Here is a 9,864-nt window from a genome sequence, read left to right on the forward strand (position 1 = left end):
CCCGACAGGGCGGGTAGCGTGGGCAGTAGTTATCCCCTCCCACAGGGCCCACAGAGGTGCGCACACAAGCACGCCAAGTAGCATCAGCTTTATTTCGAGCCTCCGCAGGTGGGGACAGCGGCTTAGGAGCCAGTAGGCGCGGGCCCAAGGCGGCGGAGGAGGTCTCCTAGAATCTGCTCGCACATGGCCAGGCACCGCGGTACATGGAAGCAGCCTGTGGGAAGAATGGTTGGGAGCACCAGGCAAGCCGGTTGCCACAAACCCCTGCAGTCTCGTCCAGTTCCTTGCTCACCTTTAAAAGGGCCTCCCTTGATGGTGAGGGCCACCTTTCCCTCTCGGTTCAGATAGCCAAACCATTCCCCGTACTCAGGATCACGAAACTAGAGGAAGGAGAGAACGAATGACAGCTAGTGTCTGGCAGGACCCATCCCAATGTCACTTTTGCGCTGCTAGCGGTAGTCAGAGTAAAAATGACATGGATTCACGATCAGTAAGTCCTTTTGACGGACCATAGCCGGGAAAGCCGGGGGTAGTAGGCAGCAGGCCTTCTCGACAAGTCACCTGATGGGGAAGGGGCTGCGGGCAGTGAGCTGCAACACTGAGAGAACAGCTGCTCTATATTCGATTGGGGCGTATTATCTAACACCTTGAATACTCAAAGACGGACACAGTTTACTGATTCTGGTCTTTACCACTTGTGGCTTCTTCTCCATCACTAGAAAGGAGAGCAAGAAGGATACAGAAGGAAAGACAACCCCCTCCCCCCAGCTTTTATAGACCCTCTGAAAAGTTCCCAGAATTCCAAACCTCACACAATTGCAGAAACTGTCTGCAGCTGGCAAATCAGTCAGCTGCTGCAAAACGGCCCCACATCCCCACACCTGGGATTAAAACAAAAATATATTCTTACACTATTTTGTGTTGTTTAATAACTTATTTACTGGAGGTAACCTAGAACCCCTGCACAGGTGCGGTCCATGGCAGTTTAGTGTCCAAGTGGGTCACATAGTGATGGGGAACAGGGAGTGCCTCTGACATAATCTGATTGGCCTGCTCTTTGATCACCTCCCCCTGAGGGGGGAGCAGCCTTACCAGGCCACAGAAGATGACAATGCAGCCACTCCTGATGTGATCTGACAGACTAAGATCAGAAGGAAGGAGAGGAAGACCTCCCCTATCAGGGGACTTGGGGAGGGGCATGCGTGAAGAAGGGGGAGGGAGGATGGAACAGGGAGGAGAGGAGGGAGGGGTTTATGGGTGGACACAATCTGAATAAAGTGTAATTAAAAAAATAATAATTTATTTGCTTTTATTTTTTGTGCATTGGTGTTTAGGCTGTGTATGTGTCTGTGTGAAGGTGTCAGCTCTTGGAGCTACAGACAGTTATGAGCAGCCATGTGGGTGCTGGGAATTGAACCCAGGTCTTCTGGAAGAGCAGTCAGTGCTCTTAACCACTGAGGCATCTCGCCATCTCTCCAGCCCTGTTCCTTTGTGTGTCTCTGTGTGTGTGTTTATGTGTTTAGACCAAAATTCTACAATTCTCACTACATTTTACCTTTTCTAAGTTAAAAAAGAAAGAAAGAAAGAATCCTAGGTTGATCTGCCAGCAAACTCTGCAAACCAGTGACTTCCCTGGAGTTCATGTCCTCTCCTTCACAGGCCTTTGGTCTAACAGGTCTTTGAATCATCAAGCAGAGACACATAACTCCTGTCCTTGGATACCAAGGTTTTTATGACAGGGTTTCCCAGACTTTCCTTTATCCCTGTGGAATGGGGCATGCCTTTAGTCCCAGAACTCAGGAAGCAGAGGGTGACACGTTTCTCTAAGTTTCAGGCCAACCTGGTCTTCTGCCTGTCTTCACCATGGGTTCTGAACATGTCTCTTACTTCTCTTGATCCTGTCCAGTGAGTCTGATGCTTCAGAGATGTGTGTGGAACAGCACCTCGGCTGTTTGGACAGACCCATTGTACACTCATTCTTGTGTCACTGAGACTTTTCGATTCCCCAAAATGTAGCCCAGGTTCTTTTCCTAGTTCCTTCCCATTTTCTACTCACTGATAAAATAGTTAAGTAGAACACCTTCTTAGAAAGCTTAAAGAACAAACCACTGAAATGCTCCCTTAAAATTGTGACATGAGTTGTAAATTTTAAGCTGTGTAATGGTTCATTTCTGTAATCGCAGCACTCAGGAGGCTGAGGCCGAACAGTCTCAAGTTTAAGGCCAAGTTTAAGATTTTGTCTCAAGGAGTGGTATATTCTTCAAGTGAAATATAACCAGCTCTCTATATATTCCTTGTAACTTTTGAGTAGTCTTGTCCTTATCATGTATTTAAATTTTGTTTGTTTGCTTTGGGGGAACAGGGTTTCTCTGTGTAGCCTTGGCTGTCCTGGACTTGCTTTGCAGACCAGACTGGCCTTGAACTCACAGACATCTGCCTGCCTCTGCCTTCCTGAGTACAGCAATTGCAGGCCTGCACTGCTGCGCCTGGCTTTATGTATGTATTTTTGAGATAGAATCTCACTATGTGTCCCTGGCTGTGCTGGAACTTGCTATGTGGCTCAGGCTGGCCTGGAACCCAGTAGAGTTCCTACCTCTGCTTCCCCAGTGCTGGGACTAAAGAAAGGCACGGTAACTGGCTCATGCCCTTATTTTTAACTACTTGATCTTGACACAAGATAACGGGTGGGTGCAGAGAGAAGGAAAACTTAACAAATTTCCAAGTTGCTTTTCTGTGGATTGTGCCTTAGCCATCTGAATTTTAGGCACTCAGTGACTATCTACCTATTGATTATTATACCTTTTGCAATTAATTTGCTTGGTTTTTTTTTGGCGGGGGAGGGGAGGTTGATACAGGGTTTCTCTGTGTAACGTTGGTAGTTCTGGAACTCACTTTGTGGACCAGGCTGGCCTTAAACTCACGGAGATCCACCTGGATCTGCCTCCAGAGTGCTGGGATTAAAGGCATGTTGTACCACCGCCTGGTGCAATTAATTGTCTTGCTTTCATCTGAGACAGCAGCATGGGCAGGCTTTGAACTCACAGTCCTCCTGCCTTGGCTTCCCAAGTGCTGAGATTACAGAGATGCACTCCACAATGGGCTCTTGGAATTGTTTGTCATGTCCACCTTCTTCAAGGGCATTCTTATTTCATTTTATGGTTAAGATTGGTGACTTGGAATCCTTACGCGTAACAAATATATTCACTATTCAGGCAGAGATGTAAACTAATGGCTCACGTTGTTTGGAAGTGGTGCTGAGTATCTGAGAGAATTCCAGTTGCTTGTTTACATACAATGTTGTTTGTTTGTTTGTTGGTTGGTTTGTTTTGCCTTTAATGATAAAAACCATGCTGGATTTCAGTTACAGTTAATACAAAACAGTCATATGTAGTGGCACACACCTGTCATCCCCAGCGGTCAGTCAAGGTGGAGGCAAGAAGAGCAGAATTACAAGATCGGGCTGGAGAGAGGGCTCAGAGGTTAAGAGCACTGGCTGTTCTACCAAGGGTCCTGAGTTCAATTCCTACCAACCACATGGCTGTGGCTCACAGCCATCTATAATGAGGACCTGTGCCGTCTTCTGGCATGGAGGTGTACATGCAGGCAGAATGATGTATTAATAATGAATAATTCTTTTTTTTAAAAAGTAGTACGAGATCGTCTTTAGCTATATAGTGAGTTTTAAGGCCAGCTTGGGTTACATGAGACATCTAAAAAAATAATCATGGGCTGGAGAGATGGCTCAGAGATTATAAGAGCACTGTCTGCTCTTCCAGAGGTCATGAGTTCAATTCCCAGCACCCACGTGGTGGCTCCCAACCATCTACACAGGGATGTGATGCCCTCTTCTGGTGTGCAGGTGTACATGCAGATAGAGCACTAATCTACATAAAATAAAATCTTTAAAAAAGAAAAAGTTCCGTATCATTTGCCATCGGCTTTGTTTTCCACAGCTCACTGGTCTCTGTGTTTGCTTGTTTGCTTGATTAGAGTCTGATCACCCCAGAAAGGTGAATTGCTTGAGGTAGGGCTTCTGGGTGCACCAAACAATAGGCACTCTTGGGACTCTCAGAGCAGCTGAGGTCAGCACCTGGTCAATGGGCTGGAAGGGGCTGAGGGAAAGCTTTCTGGATGCCCTTATACAGCCTGTTTCTCCATCTCCTGCTGCCTATCATAACCTTCATATCCCCCATACTGGGCTTCCAGGGGACAAAGACACAGCACTTACCTTGTGGAAAGTGTACTCAGCCACCTGACAGAAGAGGTGCAGCAAGGCAGGGTCCCCACTGTCACGGTAACCCATGAGGAAGGCAATCATGGCTTCACTGTGTGGCCACCACAGCTTCATGTCCCACTCCAGCTGAGAACAGAGCAGAGATGGGCAGCTGAGGTCCCTGTAGGCCTTAGAAGGACACCTAACACCCTCTGTTCTGGCTCAGGACTTGGTACTTAACCACGAGACATGCGCTGTGAGGTGTGAACAGTCCCGAAGAGGCAGGGCTAACATTCTGACCTGTATGTACCCCAGGCAGCTCCTTAGAAGAGACAAGTACTCCCTTTAGCCCTTGAATTGGAACGCTGTCTGCCTTGTCACACTGTCTTTAAGCCCCTTGGACACTGCTGCTACGAATGGCTGGGGATCCCCCTGCAGTTCTCCAGCAGGATTAGGAAACAACTGATCAGAGGAACCATTCCATTCCTGCCTGCCACCAAATGAGAGTCACCCAATATCCCTTCGAGCCACTGGCACCAGACAAAGGGGACATGTGTCTTGGCATCAGCCTATGCACAAACTCTCTTTAATGGCTTTTCCAGGATAGGGGCTGGAGAGAATTGGTCTCTAGGTTCAATTTTCTTGTTGATATTGCTGCTGGCTTTTGTTTTCTTTTGTTTTGTTTTCTTTTGTTTTGAGACAGGGTTTCATTATGTAGCTCTGGCTGTCCTGGGACTCTCTGTGTAGACCAGGTTTGCCTCAAGTTCACAAGGATCCTTCCCCCCCACCCCCGCCTCTGCTGGGATTAAAGGCATGCACAATTACACCTGGCTTCTACTACATGCCAGGCTTCCAGCAAGCTGCCCTGGGTGTTCCCACCTGGGTAGGGCAGAGATCATCAGCATCCTTGAAGTAGAAGAGGCCTCCATGCTCAGGGTCCCATCCAGAGTGGAAAGGCAACAAGAGAAACTTGTTGATAACGTGCATTCGAAGTTTGGGGTCACCTTTCCTGAGGGCATACTGAAGCAAGAACCAGCCAGCTTCCAGTGCATGGCCTAGTGAGGGTTGAGGGAAAAAGTAAGGCAGGAATCAGATTCCCCCTTCCAGGCATCTGAGGGCTTGAGTTCCTGGCACCTCCCTTCCTCCTCAAGGGTGAGAGATGCTTGAACTCTGTCATAGGACCCTGTCATATGACCTCTGTCATAGAACCCTGCCTTTCTGCCTAGACTCCATTCCCTGAAGAAAAATGAATTTCAAAAGCCCCAAACACAGACATGCACGTTCTTGCAGCCAATGCCCAGTCCTGGGCGGACTATGACCTCCCTGTGCTTAATCCTTGTTGAAGGGAGGAGGAGGGCAAGCCCTGTCCTGACATTCCTAAGAATTCTGGAATTTAGGTTGCTTTTCAAGGACACAGAAGTATTATGAGAATGTGTTTTTATTTTAATCCCAGGTGGAGGGATCTAGGGCTGCTTCAGACTGCTGCAGTGGACCATGAATTGCCTCATGAGCTAACAGAAGCATGCTTTGGCCAGCTGCAGAGAGTTTCTTTGATCGTGTGACATTTGCAATTCTGGGAACTTTTCAGAAGGTACATCAATTTGAGGGCCCTAAGAGGCGGGGTCATTGGTTGTTGGTCATTTAGGGAGGTTGGCTGTGGCTTGATGACAGCTGTGATCAAAGAAGAAACAAAAGGAAAGACAGTAGATTCAAGGATTTTCCTAATTCTTCTCTCCCCTCTGTCCTTGTTTCTCTCCTATCTAGGGATAGGGGGTGAAACAGTGAAGGGGGGAGGATAACGGGTGGGAAAAAGAGGAGCCCACAAAGTAGCGAAGACTACTACAAACCCCCTCCATCTGACGATGCCCCAAACTCAAAGATGAGCTTTTTCCTAACAGGTCCAGCACATGCCATCACCTGGGTTCTGGTGTCTTCCAAGGCAACCAGGAAGTTCTTTGCCATCCTGTGATACATTCTCCAGTACAGCTTGTCCCTCCCTCTGCCAAGAAAGGGACAAGAGATATTTTCAGTTCCCTGTCACCCAACCAGAAAGATCTAACTTCAAAAATCCCTTCAACAATCCACCTGCTCAATTGCTGTACCAGACATCCACCTGCTCAATAGCTCCAAAGGGGCACTTTTGGTTGTGTGCTTTGAGAGTCTTTGCTAGCCCAGGCTAGTCTCAGACTCACTGTGTGCAAGCAAGGCTGACCTTGGACTCTAGATTCTCCTGCTTCCACCTCCAGAGTTCTGGAATTACATTATATGTGTACCATGTCCTGCTCCAGAACATCTTTGGAATGGCTGATTGTCTCCCGTGGGCCTCGTAGGTTCTGATCCTTCCTTGAGGTCTGGGTCTCTCAAGTGAGGAGGGTAAAATACTGAATAAAGAGGCATGGCTAACTTGGATGTAACATAGTTGGGGTGTAACAGAGATCCTGATCTCAGGATGTGTCTGAGTTCTGTACTCTTGTTTTCTGTCTTCAGACCCACTCATCTCTGCCCCAAGCCAGCTGGGCTCTACCTTCCTGAGGACCCTGGGCTGTGTTTCAAATGATGAGCTTCCTTGGATCCACCTGTCTAGAAAGCTGGAGAACAGATGACTTCAGGCAGAGGGGCCCTGGAGAGTGGGAGAATGGGGTTCACTCTGCGCCTGTCTCTGTGCCCACCTGGACGTGCTGAAGAATCCTGTGGACACACCAGTCCCCTAGTTCTGCATACTTTCTGGTCAGCTCCTCGTTTTCCTCTCCAAGCTGCTCCACCAGGTTGAGCAGCATCATGGGCACCGCCATGGACTCTGCGTCCGGGGCCCCTGAGAGCTCAGGCCGGCCCAGCCCAGCTGGGTCCTCCCGCACCCAGTGGACGATCTGATCCATCATCTCCACAGCTTCGTTCTGTGGGGAGACCAGGCAGAGGCTACATGCCCTGTCCCGGACCCCCCAACCACTCGGGAAGGATGCAGGACTCAGTTTGTTCTCCGGGGACACCTGCTCTTCCTGCAGCTCTCCAGGGCCAGCCCTACAGCCAGGCACCGGAGGCAACGCTGCTTTGGGTGCGGGTGCGGGTGCGGGTGCGGGTGCGGGTGCGGGTGCGGGTGCGGGTGCGGGAGTTGGTGGACGACTATGGGATTCAGATCCACAGACAGAAGGGTCCAGGGAGGAAAGAGAGGACCTTTTCTACCTGGACACAGGGCACTGAGGGATCCCTGTTTGCCCAGGGTGCCTATGGTAGTACAAGAGGTGGGAGTGAGTTAGAGAGGCGAGGTGGTCACAAAACGGTAGGAAAGGAGTGAGTGGGACTGGTGGCAGGCTCCCAAGCCTGTCTTGAGAGTGCCCTCATACCCAACAGCCTGTGGCCATCCCTCCCACACACCTGATAATGCATTTCGCCGGTTACTTTCCACAGCTCGTCCATGGCCATGGTGTAGAAACACTCGCTGAAAATGGTCCGCTGCACCTTTATTGGACGGCCATCCCTAGTCAGCACAAAGGCACACTTCTTGGCAGGTGGTGCCACCCGGGCATAACGCAGCAAAAATTCACCACCTGGTAGTTGGGTGACATGCATACTAGGTGAAGACTCTGAATGTACCGCCTCTTGGGACCTACCGAGCCCCCCTCCTCGTCTAGATCCCTTTAGGTCCATTAAATAAACGACCCACCGAAGCTCCTAGGCAGATGGGAGATGGAGGTAGCAGAGGGTACCTGCTTTTGCTGCATTCAGAAGCTCAACACGACGGAAGCGCTCAAAACTGCGGTATAAGCGACAATACATCCACACCTGTGAGGGAACACAGTTTAAGCAGGAGCAGCTGTGGCGAGGGGAAGCCTAGGCATCCCTGAGTGGTATACACTATTTGTTACGTGACAGCCTAAAGTGTGCAAACTGACCTGCCTTCCCTGCAGCCAGACATACTTGAGGTGATCGTACACCTGTCCATCACGGCCAAGGCATGTGAAGAAGCCCCTGTGACACATGTATTGTTAGAAAAAGAGGGAAGGAGCCTTGCACCCTTCTTCACGGCGTCACTACTCTCCTAAAGCCAACAGATGTGTCAGTCACCTTCCAGTGAGCTTAAGGGTTTGGGAAGGGCAAAAGCCCTGGGAGGATCATGGTGGAAGAGCTAACCCGTGTTCCTGGTCATGGGAGTGCTCCATCCAGAAAGCGACCACACGATCCAGCTCTTGTCTCACACGTTCCTTCCAGACCTGCAATGTCTCCCATGCCTTCTCCATGTCCTGTGAAGTGAGTCTGGTCAGGGCATGGAGGCACAGCTCTTCCTTCACAGGGACTTCTTAAACCAGTTTGAGTGGCCACCAGAGCTGCTTGATCCCATCCCACCCCCATAGGGCCTCCAGCCAAGAACATCCTCCTACCTTTGCGATAGGCTTCTGACCCTACCGTTGGCTGGAACCGTCTAGAAAGCACCTCTCGGCAACACTACCACTGACCTGTAACTCTCAGAGTCCTCTGTCCGTCATTAGATTTCCTCCAGGAAACTGGAGTTGGTCGCTCTCCCGTGGCTGTAACTCAGCTGACTGAGCAGTGCCCCACCCACCTGCTCTTCCTCAGGGTTCTGCAGGGCCCTGACGTGGGGGCGGGACAAAGGGCGGGACAAAGGGCGGGGTCTCAAGCCCCGCCCCCTGCCCTCCTAGGTCTGGGGTGAGCGCCTTGGCTCCAGATGGTACCTGGGTGAGGAAGTCTGAGCCCAGAGGGCGGAGACTGGATCTGGGCCTGGCAGCTAAGGCTGGTGATCCCAACAGATACTGGATAAGGGCGCCCCTGCAAATGTCTGAATCCTGAGATCCTATGACCCTTTTCTGCCGATTTCGTCCTTCAGCTGCTTCAGTTTATCAAAGCATTTGTGACCATTGGCCCTGGTTAGAGAACTTCCCTCCAAAGGGAAACAGGGTAACCACAGAGCAGGGCAGGCATCCTCCAGCTTTCTGGGCTTGCCTCCTAGCTACACAGTATAGGTTGACTTGGAAACAGGCTGGTTGGTGTTCCCCATTCTTGCTACCCATTGGGCACCCTCACTGCTCAGCAGAATTCTGTGGAGGCAGAGTTCCAGCCAGAATGCCTGAGGTACTTTGGGGAGCTTCACCATGTTTTCAATGCTTTTTTGTTTGTTTGTTTGTTTGTTTGTTATGTTTTGTTTCCATTTTATGTTTTGGTAGGTTTCTGCCACCCCCCTCCTCCCAGCCCCCGTTTATGTCTGTGTATCACATGCATACACTATCTTCAGGCCAGAAGAGGGCATTGGACCCTGTGGGGCTAGAGTTACAGATGGCTTTGCGTCTCCACATGGGTGCTGGGGATCCAATCTGGGCCACCTGGAAGAGCTAATACTGCACTTCACTGCTGAGTCATCACTCCAATTTCTTGATCGTAATGGACTGCCACCCAGGAGAAGATGCTGGGAACTGACCTCCGGTCTCTTGCAAGAACAGTACTCTGTTGTTCCAGCCCTGTATATTCCTTGCCTCCCAGAGTAGGATGAGAAGCTGAGCGAGGGGAATAGGAGGGAGTGAGAAGTAATGGGAAGAACCCTTGCACTTCTGTCAGGCTTGTGTCCACGTCTTAAGAAACCTGCACAGGTCTCTCCAATGGGCAACTCACCTGCTGACCCATGTCCTCCTATTCCTGAACAT

General features: G+C 50.2%; 1 protein-coding gene across 2 annotated transcripts; it reads right to left on the reverse strand.

Annotated features, from left to right (window-relative positions):
* Nucleotides 1-73: 73 nt before the first annotated feature.
* On the reverse strand, nucleotides 74-8,811 carry LOC110542610 (N-acylglucosamine 2-epimerase). 2 transcript variants are annotated; one of them, XM_021629164.2, is made up of 11 exons: nucleotides 8,665-8,811; nucleotides 8,342-8,451; nucleotides 8,104-8,179; nucleotides 7,918-7,993; nucleotides 7,586-7,758; nucleotides 6,883-7,107; nucleotides 6,131-6,212; nucleotides 5,093-5,268; nucleotides 4,229-4,360; nucleotides 293-380; nucleotides 74-214 (listed from the first exon to the last, which is right to left on the reverse strand). In XM_021629164.2, exons 2-11 carry the CDS (start codon nucleotides 8,446-8,448, stop codon nucleotides 123-125), a joined length of 1,227 nt encoding a protein of 408 aa, XP_021484839.1. In that variant the 5' UTR covers nucleotides 8,449-8,451; nucleotides 8,665-8,811; the 3' UTR covers nucleotides 74-122. The 2 variants fall into 2 exon arrangements, with proteins under 2 accessions (XP_021484839.1, XP_021484840.1); XM_021629165.2 differs by having other exon boundaries at nucleotides 8,590-8,758.
* Nucleotides 8,812-9,864: the final 1,053 nt, after the last annotated feature.

Source organism: Meriones unguiculatus, assembly GCF_030254825.1.
Source record: "Meriones unguiculatus strain TT.TT164.6M chromosome X unlocalized genomic scaffold, Bangor_MerUng_6.1 ChrX_unordered_Scaffold_157, whole genome shotgun sequence".
NCBI lineage: Eukaryota > Metazoa > Chordata > Mammalia > Rodentia > Muridae > Meriones > Meriones unguiculatus.

Excerpts from the sequence above, each read along its gene's own strand:
- LOC110542610 (XM_021629164.2), bottom strand. The coding sequence starts at position 8,448 with ATGGAGAAGGCATGGGAGACATTGCAGGTCTGGAAGGAACGTGTGAGA. Across the intron at positions 8,180-8,341 it reads TCCCATGACCAGGAACACGG|GGGCTTCTTCACATGCCTTG; the intron begins GTTAGCTCTTCC and ends CATGTGTCACAG. Across the intron at positions 7,994-8,103 it reads TCTGGCTGCAGGGAAGGCAG|GTGTGGATGTATTGTCGCTT; the intron begins GTCAGTTTGCAC and ends GTTCCCTCACAG.